The sequence below is a fragment of the Ostrinia furnacalis genome, unplaced genomic scaffold (genome assembly GCF_004193835.3).
Source record: "Ostrinia furnacalis isolate ACB-3 unplaced genomic scaffold, ASM419383v2 OfSCF3339, whole genome shotgun sequence".
Classification (NCBI taxonomy): Eukaryota; Metazoa; Arthropoda; class Insecta; order Lepidoptera; family Crambidae; genus Ostrinia; species Ostrinia furnacalis.
Window position 1 is genome coordinate 330,367 of NW_021133578.1, and position 18,344 is coordinate 348,710.

At 36.9% G+C, this 18,344-nt stretch overlaps 2 protein-coding genes across 9 annotated transcripts in view; both read right to left on the reverse strand.

Moving 5' to 3' along the window:
- The window catches only part of ATP8A (ATPase phospholipid transporting 8A1), a 102,601-nt gene extending 101,965 nt beyond the window's left edge, over positions 1-636 (reverse strand). For all 5 annotated transcript variants that reach the window (XM_028311497.1, XM_028311494.1, XM_028311492.1 and 2 more), the window contains exon 1: positions 537-636. In XM_028311497.1, coding sequence (XP_028167298.1) covers positions 537-585 — 49 coding nt within the window. In that variant the 5' untranslated portion in view covers positions 586-636. The remainder of the gene's footprint in view (positions 1-536) is intronic.
- Positions 637-1,677: 1,041 nt separating this feature from the next.
- The window catches only part of bbc (choline/ethanolaminephosphotransferase 1 bbc), a 31,596-nt gene continuing 14,929 nt past the window's right edge, over positions 1,678-18,344 (reverse strand). For all 4 annotated transcript variants that reach the window (XM_028311508.1, XM_028311507.1, XM_028311509.1 and 1 more), the window contains 4 exons: positions 18,167-18,325; positions 17,452-17,577; positions 16,623-16,755; positions 1,678-2,375 (listed from right to left, as the gene is read on the reverse strand). In XM_028311508.1, coding sequence (XP_028167309.1) covers positions 2,269-2,375; positions 16,623-16,755; positions 17,452-17,577; positions 18,167-18,325 — 525 coding nt within the window. In that variant the 3' untranslated portion in view covers positions 1,678-2,268. The remainder of the gene's footprint in view (positions 2,376-16,622; positions 16,756-17,451; positions 17,578-18,166; positions 18,326-18,344) is intronic.

Below are 18,344 nucleotides of genomic sequence, written 5' to 3' on the forward strand. Positions count from 1 at the left end.
TGATTTTATCTGTAGGTAGGTGTGAAGAGATAATCCTTATCTGACGATTCCAAGTTCCTTACTGCGTCAATAAATAAAATCGATGCATACTTACTTACCTGTAACCGCACGATAAGATTAGCTAGTGTAACGGTGACTCTGTGGTTTAATAATTGAAAAATAATACTAATAATATTGTGAGATACCTTCCTAATATTTTCCAATTTTCAACCTCATTTGGTCAATCGCTTAATTTTTGCTTCCTACTTAGTCTGAGCAAGTTTGTAGGTATGTAGGTTTGGTACTTGAGGTAATATTATAAACTAGGTACTGATTTAAGCTTTGTTTCACATACCTACAATCTAAGCCTACACTAATATTCTATCATCTAACTAAGTAAGGCATTTAATTGACAATAACAACAAAACAACTAACAATATACTCGCCCTAATCGACATCGAACTGATAACAGCAATTATCGTGTCTGTAGGCGATTAAAAGCGCATTTGACTGGGTAACAACTCCTATTACTATTATTAATTCAATAAAGTACTCACCATTTGTCTGGAGAAACTCGTATCCAGACCTTGAGCGCCATGACCACATTTTATAGGTTATTTATTTTTTTTAAAGCCGAACTTCCCGCCGTGTTGGTAAACAAACTGCCCAGGTTAGTGTTACCAGACGTAAAATTTGTAATTCCCACATTTAAAATTATTTAGGGGGAAATTGATAAATTACCTGGTAACATTTCCCTTTCATTTTTTTCAATTGCTTTGCACAGTGGATCAAAACAATAAAATTGGAGAAGGGATGGTTTGACTGGCAAAGCATTTTGAAAACTGTTGGTTACCATCCATTACCATGACCATTATTAATTATGATATGATTTGAGGGAATTAAAAAAAGCAAGCCAAATAGATCAGTCGCCCTAAATCAAAATAACAATGTAGGTAGGTACAGATATCATAATATTATATTGTCTAAAAAATTAGATTTACTATTATGTAAGTACTGCAGTATTGCTGTTAGATGTAAAATAATTATGTAGATACTTTTCAAATTATATTCATAATAAAAAAGATGACGACGACCTGATAAAGGTAACAGGAAAGCGCTGGATGCAGGCCGTTGGTAGCGGCCTGCATATTGTGTGCTGTGGAAGCCATTGGGGGAGGCCTACGTCCTATGGCTGAAATGATGATGAAAAAAGGGTTGGAGTATAGGAAAAAAAATGTACGCACCGTACGTTTTAAAAGTAATTCTAATTTTGTTCGATTGCTTTTTATGTTGTTTATAAGGAAAGAAGACATGAAAAATTATGCTATTAGGAAAAAGTGCAACAAAACACATTGTTATTTAGCGTAAGCCATCCAGCTTATTTAATTCAACAAACACCTGATAGTTAATACAATGTACTTATTAATGTGTAACATAAATTAAAATTAACTAAAACCATTCAATACTGAACTACAAAAAGGAATTTACCATAAATACAGACATGCTTTAATACCACTATCAACCATTGAAAATAACATTTATTTATTTTATGATCTAATTAAATGCGCCTCTTCAAGTTTTACAAATAATAAGTATGTAGCGAATACTCGTAGTCTACCATGCCATGCCAACTCACTGGGAATCTGCGATTGTAAAAAACATACCTAGTAAATAGATGCCTACTCTTATTGTTATGTCCCATGTTTTAATTACTTACTGGGTGCTTCAGAGATTAATAATCTTAGTGATGAATATGGATTCTGTATTTAATTATCGCTCTTTTATTCGAGTTTGATCGAGGTTCATTGAGGACAGCAGATTTTCGAGAATCGTAAAAAAAATCTGCTGACACTCAGTAGGTGTCGGTGTAATTCTTACTATTTTGTTCTTCGTGCTTTTTTATGTTAATTAAATAGTTTTATCTATTACATACACACGTGTATCAAACTAATTAATTACATAAATTATCCCGTAAATGGTTTTGCTGATAAACTAATGTACCTGCTAACTCAATGCACTAGTTTTTGTTCATATGGTTATCCTCAAAATAACAATGTTTTTCTTCTACAGCTAGCGCGGCTTAAACTAAATTCGAGAGCAAAGGATCTACTTATTCTGTCATTTTTGTCAAAAAAAAAACCTAGTATCCTGTAGGTACCCTACTATGACGTCAAACTAGCAATATGTTACTAGACAGAAATAACATATCCTCAACTTCGATTCTCGTTTCAGCTACACTGAGATATTGAAAACTACAATAATCTAACGATGTTAAATGAATAATTAAAATCACAAATTGTTGTTTAGCACATTGTCATACGCGTACGTGTGTTTGTTAGAGTTTGGCGCCAAGGGAGAGGTGTCCTCAGTGTCGGACGGCTCGCTGTCACTGCTCGCTGGAAACACAACGGCCACATTACACGACACAAATCAAATCACATAAGTACGAAACAAACTAAACTAATACAACGAAAGTTAATCGAGCTTTGAAAAGGTTAGTATAGCAGCATGCAGATATAAAATTTACATGTTTTATTAGTGTCATAAAAATAATACAACCTGAGAAATACAAATATCGACTAAGTAAACGCAAAACTTTTAACTTTCTAAAATATTCCTTCATAGCCACACACCAAGCATCGTAATAACATAAAATATGAACACGAATATAAAGCACGCCAATGTTATGGTAACACTAACCTTAGCATCCTTACGCTGTATGTAGCATTATTACTGGGAAACTAGTTTACACATCTAGCCTGCTGCTGGCGTGACATGAGGACGCATGAAACCCGCACCTTTATTACCCTGAACTTTATAAACAAATGAGTACAAAATTACAAATACTTGAGCGAAATAGTCGTCGAAAACCCAATAATAAGCAAAATAATGCTAGAATAATAAACATAAATGATTTAATTACTGGCACATGAAACAATTTTTGTGTTCCCCAGAAAACTATACAAATATTTTTCAAACATCTCATTCTGTTTTTGTTGAATGAAACAAGTATTTGAAAATGCTTATTTATTTCACATAAAAAACACATGTCACAGTATATGATACAGCCAGCTTGCGTTCTGTCCTATGTATAACACATTGTATGTACAAACTTAACTCTACGCGGCACCTACTCTACGCACGCAGACTCTACCGTTGAGCGGACTTATAACATGTGGTACAAAAATATAGTGGTGGCAAACAAAACTACTCTTTTTAGACTAGACTTACGGTTTCAAATTTTAAAGTTACAGACAAAAATATGGGACATTGAATATATTGAGGGGATAAACTAACAAAATATCTTCCAACAATCACACCAAATAGCTTGAAGAAGCGATAAACATTACATAGACACATAACAAAAACATATAACTCGGGAACAAATACTGAAACATTTGCCCCTTGCAGGATTCAAACCCACGATCGCTGGCTGTGTAGTGTTAAACGTGATATAGTGCTAATACTCGACTGCAGCTAAGTGTGAAGTCCTACTTCATGTCAAGCCTTCACAACTTGATAAATTTCATATTCAAATTACAAGCAGTCGAGTATTATTAGTAATCAAGTATACACTTGCTGGTATGCTTAATATTACCACATGAATGTGTATGAAGATTACACCTCACACCCCTCAATATTATCAAGAAGCACTTTTCTTAGCTAACAAAATCATATACATTGGATAAATACACATATTTACGTTATATAGCATAGAGAAGAATGCAGAGGTTGAAGTATTAGTCACGAACGAGCCAACACCGCTTATGTTAATAATATAAATATATTAAAATATACGTCATTTCCAATACTTTAAGATTAATCCATTTTAAAGGTTGGTAATATCTACGAGCAAACATTATGTGGAGTTTGATTTTGTTTAATCCATATTCCGTGGAGTCCATCAGGGTTTGTAACATGATATGAAGTATGAAAGATGGTAGCAATAATACCAATAATGGATAAAACAAATCAAAAAGTAAACCACATACATTTCTCAATTACCACCTTACATTAATGAACTCGATATCGAAATGTCCACCTCATGAATTAAAAGTCAGTTGATCTCATTAGTTCTAACCGTCACGTCTTTGGGGCGACAAACGCTTACCCAGAGCAGACGTGTCTTACAACACAATATCACACGTGTGACGTACGTGACACGTCATGTAGCAATGTATCTTTTCTGAATGGTTATCTTTAACATTTTGATTGAACAGCAGCCCTTTTCTCATACAGAGCAAAAAATCTTTGACTTTAAATTTTAGAGTAGTGAAAGTCTCGACATCTGTGTCAGTGCGCACCTTATTCGCTAATGAATGTAATTCAATAAATTACTTATAACTTTTTAAGCTATTTCTTCGCGACATGCACTAGAAACATTTCAGTTAAAATAACGAATACACATAAATACTAGTCTAACAAAGTGAAAAATTTCTAGCTCATAGCTAATCGAACCACTACAAATTTACTAACAATTTTCGGTACATCCCGGCTAATTATCGTCTTTTGACGTCTCACATTTTTATTTTGTCGTACGCCTACCACCCTAGTGCTGTCCAATAGTCGATAAATCTAGCACTAAATTACGATGATTTTGTGCTGTAACACGAAAACTTGTGCAATATTAGGCTCTTATTCTAGCTCAAGTTATATTTAATTGATTAGATGTTATCAAAGGCTTGCTCATTTTGTCGGCCGATTTATTCTTGGCAATTTTATGGTCGGTTAGGTACTTTACAAGCAACATCGTCTGTTTACAAAATATCTCAATTTTCAATGCAATTTTTTTTTAATTAGTAACAAAGCACGAACTATATTTCATGAAGAAATCCATCGCAAGAGTTTGTGAATAGACGACACCGCTCTAAAATAAGAGACAAGACATTTGAGCAATCACTGCAAAATCAATCGATTATTATTTATCGACTGACAACACTAGCGCCACTCGCGACTTACTGATCGTAGTCTTCTATGAATATTCGGAAACTACCCGCGGATTCACAATCTACAGGAAAAACGAATATACATAAAACTTTGCATTATTTATTCGAGATTGTCGTTTTTAAATTTTTATTTCACTTTTTAAACAAATATTAATCTAAAGTTTATCTAAAATGCTTATTTAATTGTTGTTAGTTGGCATTTGCAGACGTTATTTCATGTGTAAAATTTAACTTTTGTAACAGAGTAACAATTTAATCGTGAGATCATTCATTCATTGTTCGCATGCAGTCATTGTAAGTCAATTAAGAATATAGTAGTAATTATATTACTATTCAAGTTGCAATAATTTGACGAATTAACTTTGAATTCCTACAGCTTTAAGTCACCAATCCTATCTTCCACATCGACTGAGTTCTAAGTACAAACACTTAACTTACAGCTCAGTAGTGTGCGTTAAACAATTACAACGGCAACGATATTGGACCGAGTTATTTCGTCTTCATTTATTGCGAACATTTTGTACAAATAACCACTAATTATAACACTTGGCAAGATGTAATACATTTCGATATATAGAAAGAGATAACTAAAGACGCGAAGGTGCGTAAAAAGCATTGCTTGAGTCATATTCTATACATCGGTGTATTATTTCCTGTCTCACTTAGTTATATTTTCTCACACCTAAAAGGACAAAGGTCAAATCTGTTTTTCACGTCCCTACATATCCTAAAGTATACTTAAATATCATTTAATGTTGTTATAATAAAATAGGCAATAGACTAGGAAGGAAGAAGATATATAGATAGTGCTAGCTTTACGTTTAGCCAAGACTAAAAGGAATGGAACATTATTACTACAAACAAATTCAAATACACGACACAAGGCGACCAACATAGCCCACACTATATCATACAAATATACTAACACATTTAAACCGTACCATAAATTAGTAAAAGGATTTTGAACATAACTGTTTTTAATAAAAATAATGCCTCTTTTAAAAGTAACTTATATTTGCACCATACAACAACTTGGACAAGAGAATAGATTTTCAATACAACGCGCGTTCATAACAACAGTTCAAAGCTATCCACAGACGTAGCCCAGATAGGTGAAAATTTGACAACCAAAACATATTAGTAATAATAAAAGAGTAACGAACATTTCAAACTTAACAGCAACAACGCATTCGGGTATGTTCCATTCTTTTTACTCCGCACGTACGGGCCAACCATAACGTACACATAGCCTCGCCACGCCCACCGACTTTACCAGTTGTGTCAAATAAACCGCTAACTCCCTTAAAGTAGTTACACGTATCACTTTACTAGTCCAAATATATGGCATTTATGGATGACCCAAAATGAGAATGATCTTGTCACATTTTAATGAGCTTACTCTAATACAGATCGCAATTTGTTCTCTTTTATGTTTAGACGCGTGTTTTTCATTAATATCATTTGAAAAGTGACATAATCGAATCTTTCAAATCACTGGTCGCAATGTTTTAAAGACATCTTGAAGAAGGCATATCAGAAGAGCAATATGATAGAGTATACGGTCACATCGGTATACCCCATTGGTGATGCAAAATTCCATACAGCCAACAATCTTAATTTGTCTTAACAATGACGTAGTTTTACTATAATATTAACCAATAAATAATGAGGTTTATTAATGGCAAGAAACGTAAGGTTTGACAAATTTAAGTATTGTCAATAATTGGATTTTGAACTATTTTTAATACCCAATGTGGTGCGGTTGTTATTGTCTTTAGTGTTATAGTTATTTCGCCGTTACGTTAAGATAGTCCCAGCTAGAGAATTCCATAGAGAAAGAGAGAGTAAGGGGTTAGATGCCACAATACTGACAAAATAAATCTGCTCACTATCACGTAAGGTCCACAAGTTTTCGGACTATTGTCAACTCTTTCTGTTACGTATGAACAGTGTCATGATTTTCGAAGTGGTTCGTAAGTCATAATCATAATATTAATCTTCTAACTGTTACAGCTTATAAAAATGCGCTTTTGAGTAAGAATCGAATTTTGAGCGTCCCATACACGGTCCTACATCTAACCACGTTAATCGATGAGTCGATATAGGTCGCGTAACGAGAGTTGAGGCCATCAACACGAGCAAAGATTTTTATCTGCATACGTTATTTGTGCTGTAGTGGGACTGACAAGTGCTTTCCGTCTCGCTTGCAGACATTAACAAGAGCTGAGGTGGCTAGTGTTTTCGATATACAGGGTGTGGTTTTGTGAAACAACGCTCATCTCAGGGGTGGCAGTATACACGACACCGATGCTAAAAAAAATTCATAGAAAAATCCCTGAAATCAATATTATTACGCGGGCGAACTATCGGTCAGTCCCCCCGCTCACCCGGGGCGACGGCCGCTTGTGCTCGGTGGTGTAGCGGGGCACGCGGGGGTGGTGCGGGCGGTAACAAGCGCCGTCTCCAGTTTTAAGAGACTTTTTAACAAGGTTTTTTACTAATAAAGTAACAGTTAAGATTTTATTTATATTTTTCTTGTAATTACTTTCATGTATACAACCACCACTGAGATGAGCGTTGTTTTACAAAACCACACCCTGTATGAACTTGAACGTGTTATGTGTCGGCTGTGATCCGTATTCAAATCATCAGTGAGAGACTGAGAGTGCGTTTGCCTCAACATTCATTGAACCACCTATAGTTAGGGAGTATTTGAGCGGTCGAATATTACATCAGTGTGGGCCTCAACATTCATTGAACCACCTATAGTTAGGGAGTTTTTGGGCGGTCCAATATTACATCAGTGTGAGTGCCTCAAGTTTCGTTGAGCCATCTATATTTAGGGAGTATTAGGGTAAGAACTCACGGCGCGATTTTCACCCGCGCCCGCGGCGGTTGTGGAATTGCGGTTTTATTTCAAAACTAACGGGAGCGGATATTTGCGCGGCTATTCTAAGAACTCACGGCGTGATTTTAAATCGTGCCGCGCGCTAAGTCACTGGTACAAAGTGGTCGCCCGCCGAGCGGGACCCGCGTGAAAATCGCGCCATGAGTTCTTAGCCATAGGGCGGTCAAATATTACATCAGTGTGAGCCTCAAGCACCTGATGTCGTGCCCCGAGTGCCCAAGCAACTGCACTCAGGAGGATTTGATAAGTGCTACTGACAACGGAGTTTTGGGCTGACACTGTGTAGGTTTGTTGTCGACACGAAAAGAAGTGTGAGTGCCTCAAGATTCATTGAACCACCTATATTTAGGGAGTATTAGGGCGGTCCAACACAGTATAATTGACGGCCTAGGCCTGCGAGTTATGCCTCCGCGCGTGGCGTGGCACGCGGCGCGGCGCCGTACCGTTGAGGCCGGGCGGCAGCGGCGCGGGCGCGGGCGGTGCGGGTGCGATCCGGAACAGACGGATGTGCAGGTGCGCGCAGATCTCCAGGCAGATCTGACCGCAGTACCGGACCAGGTCTGTGCACACCCATATCTGGGGAGAAAAAATTAATTCTTTTATGCCCGTTTTCACCATCAATCCCTAATTTTTAAGTGACCCCTGTGTAAACAAAATTCTTGTTATTTATTACTATAGGGGTCACTTAAAAATTAGGGATTGGTGGTGAAAACAGGCCTTAGTCTTTTAGGTACTTAACACCTTCGCTGCCAGCTTAAAAATGGCACTATTCCGTTCGGGCCATGGGGGACAATGATGGGCGACACTTCAACTTTCCGTTCGGGCCGCGTCGGACAATGATGACCGCGAGTCAGACCTATGTTCAAACCTCTGTATTGAGCCGATGGACAGCATTTCTTCAATAATTCTCATATAAGCTGACCCGCGCGGCTCCCAAGATTAGTGTACGTCACTTGGTTCTCAAGTAAAGCTCGGACTTAGAAAAAAAATGTGGATAACGGTAGCGCAATGAAACATGATAATTACTACAATGCATTTTTGCAAATGTATCAACTTTTTAGCAAGATAATAACGGTTTATTAATTAAAACATAACGTTTACTTATTTTACATAATTTATATTATGCAGGACAATAAAAAAAAGTCACTTTCATTGTTGAACAACCACTTTGTATGAAGGGTTGGTACAGGTACTAAGTTCTTTGTACAGCTACAAAACTTATGCCATTTAAAACCGTATTAGTGGCATAAATTATTGTACTTATTAGATGCTTACACCTAGCAGGATTGTCGAAAAAAATAGATTTGTCTAATGTATGAAAAAAAAATTTTTCTCTTATCGATACTCTATTCTAAAACTTTTTTTATTATCCATGTAGGTCAAATTATTGGCATGTTTAATCAGCTATGTCATTATCAGGGTTCGAAAATATCCGATATTTATTATAAATATCAAAATATCGGATATTTATGATATATATCCGATATATATCAACTTTGATATATATCAATTTTGTATGAAAGCCATAGTATTAATTTATTGTATTATTCATGAATACTATTGCATTTGTGTTACATAAACATGTTTTTAATGTTTTTAAAACTNCTCTAACCGTCACGTCTTTGGGGCGACAAACGCTTACACAGAGCAGACGTCTGTCTTACAACACAAATATCACACGTGTGACGTACGTGACACCAGTGTTGCCAACTCGGATTTTGAAAAAGTCGTAGGACAGATTAGAAAATTACGTAGAAATGGTACAATTTCCATATAGAAAATACGTAGATCTACGTACTTTTTTTTCTGAGTGAAATGAAGAGAGTAGGGGTAGGTAAAAGTAATAAAACGACAATTTATATTACCCTAAAAGCTAAGCCTAAAAGTAGTAAAGTATAAATACACTTTTATTGTGTATCATTTTCAGACAAATTAAATTTATACATAATTATATTTATTGGAAAGAAGGAAGGAAGTTGAAAAATATCAAAATACAACAACACCTTCGAAATCTTAGCACAATCTCAGTTCGAAATATTTTTATAGCGTCACACTATGGAGCGAAATTGAGATTTATGGACATAGCGATTTTTTTCACAATTTCTATTTGAAAAAAATACCTATCGATAGGTTACGTTATTCTGATGAANAAAGACGCCACATCGACCGAGTTCTAAGTACAAACACTTAACTTACAGCTCAGAAGTGTGCGTTAAACAATTACAACGGCAACAATATTGGACCGAGTTACTTCGTCTTTATTTATTGCGAACATTTTGTACAAATAACCACTAATAATAACACTTGGCAAGATGTAACACATTTCAATATATAGAAAGAGACAACTAAAGACGCGAATGTGCGTAAAAAGCATTGCTCGAGTCATATTCTATACATCGGTGTATTATTTCCTGTCTCACTTAGTTATATTTTCTCACACCTAAAAGGACAAAGGTCAAATCTATTTTTCACGTCCCTACAAGTCCTAAAGTATACTTAAATATCATTTAATGTTGTTATAATAAAATAGGCAATAGACTAGGAAGGAAGAAGATAGATAGTGCTAGCTTTACGTTTAGCCAAGACTAAAAGGAATGGAACATTATTACTACAAACAAATTCAAATACACGACACAAGGCGACCAACATAGCCCACACTATAACATACAAAATATACTAACACATTTAAACCGTACCATAAATTAGTAAAAGGATTTTGAACATAACTGTTTTTAATAAAAATAATACCTCTTTTAAAAGTAACTTATATTTGCACCATACAACAACTTGGACAAGAGAATATATTTTCTATACAACGCGCGTTCATAACAACAGTTCAAAGCGATTCAAAGATGGAGCCCAGATAGGTGAAAATTTGACAACCAAAACATATTAGTAATAATAAAAGAGTAACGAACATTTCAAACTTAACAGCAACAACGCATTCGGGCATGTTCCATTCTTTTTACTCCGCACGTACGGGCCAACCATAACGTACACATAGCCTCGCCACACCCACCGATTTTACAGGTTTTGTCAAATAAACCGCTAACTCCCTAAAAGTAGTCGCATACACGTATCACTTTACTAGTCCAAATGTATGGCATTTATGGATGACCCAAAATGAGAATGATCTTGTCACATTTTAATGAGCTTACTCTAATACAGATCGCAATTTGTTCTGTTTTATGTTTAGACGCGTGTTTTACATCAATATCATTTGAAAAGTGACATAATCGAATCTCTCAAATCACTGGTCGCAATGTTTTAAAGACATCTTGAAGAAGGCATATCAGAAGAGCAATACGATAGAGTACACGGTCACATCGATATACCCCAGTGGAGATGCAAAATTCCATACACCCAACAATCTTAATTTGTCTTAACAATGACGTAGTTTTACTATAATATTAACCAATAAATAATGAGGTTTATTAATGGCCAGAAACGTAAGGTTTGACAAATTTAAGTATAGTCAATAATTGGATTTTGAACTATTTTTAATAACCAATGTGGTGCGGTTGTTATTGTCTTTAGGGCAGATTTTTCAACCGTCGGATAACTTTTAACTGAAGAATAAGTTTGGCACATTGACAGTTTTAGTATAGGAAATGTGTCAAAATGACAAGTTTATTCTTCAGTTAAAAGATATCTGACGATTGAAAAATCAGCCCTTAGTGTTATAGTTATTTCGCCGTTACGTTAAGATAGTCCCAGCTAGAGAATTCCATAGAGAAAGAGAGAGTAAGATGTTAGATGCCACAATACTGACAAAGTAAATCTGCTCACTATCACGTAAGGTGACAAGTATTCGGACTATTGTCAACTCTTTCTGTTCTACGTATGAACAGTGTCATGATTTTCGAAGTAGTTCGTAAGAGTCATAATCATAATATTAATCTTCAATCTGTTACAGCTTATAAAAACGCGCTTTTGAGTAAGAATCGGCTTTTGAGCGTCACATACACGGGCCTACATCTAACCACGTTAATCGACGAGTCGGTATAGGTCGCGCAACCAGAGTTGAGGCCATCAACACGAGCAAAAATTTGTATCTGCATACGTTGTTTGTGCTGTAGTGGGACTGACAAGTGCTTTCCGTCTCGCTTGCAGACATTAACAAGAGCCAAGGTGGCTAGTGTATTCGATATACAAATAACAATGTATGTGATTTTGTAAAACAACGCTCATCTCAGGGGTTGTAGTATACACGATATTGATGTAAAAAAAATCATGGAAAAATCCATGAAATCAGTATTATTACGCGGGCGAGCTATCGGTCAGTACCCCCAGTGGTCTGAAAATGAAGCTCCCATACCATAGAAACTTAATGTCAGAAATTAATAAATAAAAATATGTATTGTGTTTAGTATACCTCCCTTTGTTTTACNCGCCAGAGCCCCGCAGTGCCGGAGCCGTGACAGAAGTCTCAAGTTTTTAGTCAAATTTGCATGCTGCATGCCTGCATGCCTGCCTGCTTGCTTGCTTGCTTGCCTGCTTGCTTGCTTGCCTGCTTGCTTGCCTGCTTGCTAGCATGCTTGCTAGCTTGCTTGCCTGCTTGCTTGCCTGCATGCTTGCTTGCTTGCCTGCATGCTAGCTTACTTGCTAGCTTGCTTGCTTGCTCGCTTGCTTGCTTGCTTGCTCGTTTGCTAGCTTGCTTGCTTGCTTGCTGCATGCAATGCTTATTATAACAATTGAACTTTAATAAAATTATTGTTATATGATTTAAGTTTTATAGGAAAAGAATTTTATCTCATTTGATTGTTCGACATTTTATTTTTATATGATTTGAATGTTATTTGTTTTAAATAGTATACATTGTAAGTTTTATATAAAATATTCATTATATCAAACCATTTTATATCAGTTGTTAGTTATTTGTCTTAAAATTATTCGTTTTAAAATTATATTAATCGTTTATTATAGTAAATAATTATTATATAAAATGATTTTATATAATTTGATGTTATATCCTCTAAGTATTATATGATATGTAGTTATATCATACATTACACACCCGCCCGTGCCACAGTAAACGTATTGCATTATTGCGAGCCATAGTACAGTTGATGTTGCACGGAAAATATTCGCTAAAAATTCCACTTTCGTTTGTAATTTATTTTTTGGTGGATAATGCGTTTATGTAAGTCATAATATATCACCTACTAGCTTTCCGCCCGCGGCTTCGCGCGCGTGGACTACATTATCTACATATTTTACGGAACCCTATTTTTTCCAAAATAACATTTAGCCTATGTTACTCGTGGATAATGTAGCTTTCGAATGGTGAAAGAATTTTTAAAAACGGTCCAGTAGTTTTTGAGCCTATTCATTACAACCAAACAAACAAACAAAGTTTTCCTCTTTATAATATTAGTGTAGAAATAAATATGGCGAGTATTGAAATCAACACCCTGTATATCATCAAAACCGGCTTGATATATATCGGATATATATCCGATATATATCTTGATATATATCCCTTGATATATATCCTCGAACCCTGGTCATTATAATTATTTTTAATTTTAAGAAAAAACTACTATAATTAACTATCACTACTGATTCCCAAACTAGGTAACGCCAGTCTCTTGAAGACTGAAGTATAAGACTTAAGGTTAAATGGCGTTAAAATATTGATACAAGATGATTTTGATTACAACAATAGCCTCGTAGTTGACACCAATATATTTCCGTACTTTTTAAGAGCTGTCAAAATATGATTTTCCAATAGATTTTTTGTCGCAATACAAAACAATGACGTCACTATTTCGGCAACTCAATCAACTTACTATTAATCAGTTTCCAAAGGAAGTAAAGATTAAAATACATATTTGATTATAAACTAATTCGTGTTCCTGGTTAGAAAATGTTTAGTGAAGTTGACTTTTCTTGACCCTTATAGGCTACTTACCGTGCAAAGCCACAGCACGTAGTACTCCGGTATCGCGTTGTTGAAGTACTGGTTGAGGAACAGCATGGCCGGGCCCAGCAGCGACCAGTCGTAGTACTCCATCTCGCTCTTGGTCATGTGAGCCACCTGAAACGCACGATCATGATATTAACATAAGAAAAGTAGAAAGATCCGACCAATATACCAACTGTAGATCAACTTTTAAAAATATACCCTGTCATGGTTTATTTGAGGATGTATACGTATGTATTAGCTTAAGACCTTCATACCAAATGAATGAAGCAATAAAGTATTATCAGGCCTGTTCGTCTTTTTTTTTTTTTTTTTTTTTTTTGTGATAGGGGGCAAACGAGAAAACGGTTCCCCTGTTGGTTAGTGTTTCCGGAAAGCTACGCTCTCCTCTTGAAAGCTTGCAGGTCGTATCCGTCCGGAAACACCGCAGACGACAGTCCATTCCACAGTTTGGTTGTACGGGGCAGAAAGTTTCTAGATAAACGTACTGTTGTGGACTGCCAACCATCTAAGTGATGGGGGTGGAAGTGCTGTCGGGTAGATCGGTGGCGAAAAGTGGCGGCAGGAATAAGTCCGGATAATTCTTCGGAGCACTCCCCGTGATACATGCGATAGAATATGCACAGNTTTTTACAGTATTTTCATACAAATTTCAGCTTGTAAACTGACGCCAAAGTGGAAATTTACAAAACCTGTGTGGACTTATCTTGATAGAATTCTTAAATACTAAACTAATCGCAATATTTTCTCAATTAACTATTTAGACGACGAAATTGCCTAACTATTTATGCCTATAACATATTTGTAATATTACTGGTTAATGATTGTAACGAGTTGAAAAAGTACTGTTTTTGCGCCAAACGGCGTAAACGCTCTTAAGCAACAACCACTTTGAATATTTCTACAGCACCAAATAATAAGTTTTGTGCAAATCATTCGATTTTGTTACAAAGCTTAGTTCAGCAAAACACTAGTAAATCGGTCGTCGACTGAGTTTTGAGTGATTTCATATCCATATTTCTGTCAGACGCCAAGATGACGCGCAATGAGAATAACAAAGACGGAAGTTTTATGATTTTGTACTATTTTATCATCTCTAATTATTTTTGTTTTGTCTAAATTTAATTCATAATAAATCAAACTAATCATATAAGGCAATATTTGGCGTAGAAATTGTGTTTTCTAATACATGACATGCTTCCGAACCTCAATGTTGCCTAGAAGCAACAGTGCCAAACATCTAACAAAATAGGTTTAGCTTTTTGTTAATACAAAAGTGTCAATACACAATAAATCAATAATGTATTACATGAATAATGTTTAGGGCTTGCAATATCGGATAGTTTTCAACTCCGGAACTGATTTCCGATATTGGGCACTCAACTCCGGAATTCCGGTTCTAGTTCCGGAGTTGGTTAAAAAAAGAAAGCGCCTCCCGACAAACACATACACGTATGTGGCCTCCACTTTAGAACCTTGCCCCATCGGCCGTCTGTTCTACGTACTTATGTGCCCTGCCCATTGCCACTTTAGCTTGGTAATCCGATCGCTATATTTTATGTCAGGCAACTTTAGTTCGTTTACGAATCTCCTCATTTCTGGTTATGTNTGTGCGCCGTAGCCGCATGTGCTCGGTGGTGTAGCGGGGTACGCGGGGGTGGTGCGGGCGGTAACAAGTGCCGTGACGAAAGTTTTAAGAGACTTTTAAACAAGGTTTTTTTACTAATAAAGTAAAAGTTAAAATTTTATTTATATTTTTCTTGTAATTACTTTCATGTATGTATCAACCACCACTGAGTTGTTTTACAAAACCTCACCCTGTATGAACTTGAACGTGTTATGTGTCGGTTGTGCTCCGTATTCAAATTTACATCAGTGTGTGCCTCAACATTAATTGAACCACCTATAGTTAGGGAGTATTCGGGCGGTCAAATATTACATCAGCGCGAGTGCCTCAAGCTTCATCGAGCCACCTATATTTAGGGAGTATTATGGTAAGAACTCACGGCGCGATTTTCAACCGCGTCCGTGGCGGTGAAAATCGCGCCATGAGTTCTTAGCCTTAGGGCGGTCAAATAACATCAGTGTGAGTGTCTCAACATTCATTGAACCACCTATATTTAGGGAGTATTCGGGCGGTCCAGTACAGCACAAGTATAAGCTGACACTGTGTAGGTTTGTTGTCGACACGAAAAGAAGAAGTGTGAGTGCCTCAAGATTCGTTGAGCCACCTATAGTTTAGGGAGTATTCGGGCGGTCAAATATTACATCAGCGCGAGTGCCTCAAGCTTCATCGAGCCACCTATATTTAGGGAGTAACATCAGTGTGAGTGCCTTAAGTTTCGTTGAACCACCTATAGTTTAGGGAGTATTCGGGCGGTCAAATAACCTCAGTGTGAGTGCCTCAAGTTTCGTTGAGCCACCTATATTTAGGGAGTATTAGGCTAAGAACTCACGGCGCGATTTTCACCCGCGCCCGCGGCGGTTGTGGAATTGCGGTTTTTTTTTTCAAAACTCACGAGAGCGGTTATTTTAATCGCGCCGCGCGTTAAGTCACTGGTACAAAATGGTCGCCCGCCGAGCGGGAACCGCATACAACCGCGCCCGCTGCGGGCGAAAACTGCGTCGTGAGTTGTGCATTACTTTTCACATAAGTATCCGCAACCGCCGCGGGCGCGGGTGAAAATCGCGCCATGAGTTCTTAGCCTTAGTGCGATCAAATATTACATCAGTGTGAGCCTCAAGATTCATTGAACCACCTATATTTAGGGAGTATTAGGGCGGTCCAATACAGTATAATTGACGGCCTAGGCCTGCGAGTTATGCCTCCGCGCGTGGCGTGGCACGCGGCGCGGCGCCGTACCGTTGAGGCCGGGCGGCAGCGGCGCCTGCGCAGGCGGCGCGGGCGCAATCCGGAATAGTCGGATGTGCAGGTGCGCGCAGATCTCCAGGCAGATCTGACCGCAGTACCGGACCAGGTCTGTGCACACCCATATCTGGGGACAGACAACACTACAGCTGTAGTTGACACTGATATATTGGTATACTTATTATTTTATTGTTTCTATTTTGACTTTATTTGATTGATTATTAATTTACTACTTTATTATGACATTATTTTCATAATTTACTTGTAATTTGAAATTTAATTGTTCTATTGACATTCGGTAATTTGATTTAAATCTATTGTTTTTATTTAATTGACTTAATTATTATTATATTGACATGCATGATAACCTATGTACAATTAATCTTATAAGCGCTTTGGAATATATTCTGTTAGCTTGTAAGATGATTGAATAATAAATAAAATAAATAAATACTTTTTATGAGCTGTCAAAGTACGATTCTTTTTATATGGCAACACAATAAGGGCTGTCATATTTGCTTTCACCAGATGACACCACTGTAGAGTAAGATACTGACATTTGCTAGTAACTAAGATCCAGTGGCGCTAACTGGTAAGCGCTGAATCGGTAGGAGCACTACAGCATTTGCACTCACCAGATTGGCTCCACCGTAGAGTAAGATATTGTTACTCTTCAGAAGTGCCAGCTGGTAAATATAAAAACGATAGCCCTCATTCGATGACGTCACTATTTCGCCAACTTAATCGACTAACAATACTTTTATTTTAAAACATGTAAAACTAATTCGAGTTTTTAGATTCATACTTAATCTTAAGAACATACCGTGCAAAGCCACAGCACGTAGTACTCCGGTATCGCGTTGTTGAAGTACTGGTTGAGGAACAGCATGGCCGGGCCCAGCAGCGACCAGTCGTAGTACTCCATCTCGCTCTTGGTCATGTGAGCCACCTGAAACGCACGATCACAATATAAACGTAGGGTAAGGAACAGCCTAAGTCACATTTTTAGTCTTGTAACGTGTGTAGAACTTATTTGCACATTAACGCTTACCAGGGTTCGAAATTATCAAGATAATTATTACGCTTCGTAATAATTATCGGATAATTATCAACAGTATAAGATACATTTCTCATATTGTTTCATAAGAAATTTTTTTGTTACATTGAGAATGTTGCTTTATGTTTTTGGTTCCTGATTGTTGTCAAGTTATCCATTGCTAGTCGCATAAAGTGTTGTGGAAAATAGATAAATATTTTGCCGCTAGTTAACGAGTGATCGTTATGGAGCTAAATAGATAGGTTTTAGAACTATCTATGTTAAATAACGTCCACCACTAGACGCAAGTGTTCAACAAATACAGTTCACTTTCACGAGCACATTTTTTGTTATTATCAATCGATAATTATCCATCTGTTATTATCAAGATAATTATCATTGATAATTATCAAGATAATTATCATTGATAATTATCCTTTCGAACCCTGACGCTTACGTCATTTAGTTACATCGAATAAAGCTCGATTTTTGTAATACTCACCACTAATCTGTTGGTGACTTTGGCAGCGACCATACCGAAGGCCAAAATGTACAGAGCGGGGTGGTTCTCGTACACTTGCGACTCACTCTTCTGGAAGATGATGAACGCCGGCACCACCACGAACGAAAACGGAATCACCGGCGAGAGGATGCTCGTGCCCTGGCAACAAAACTCGCTG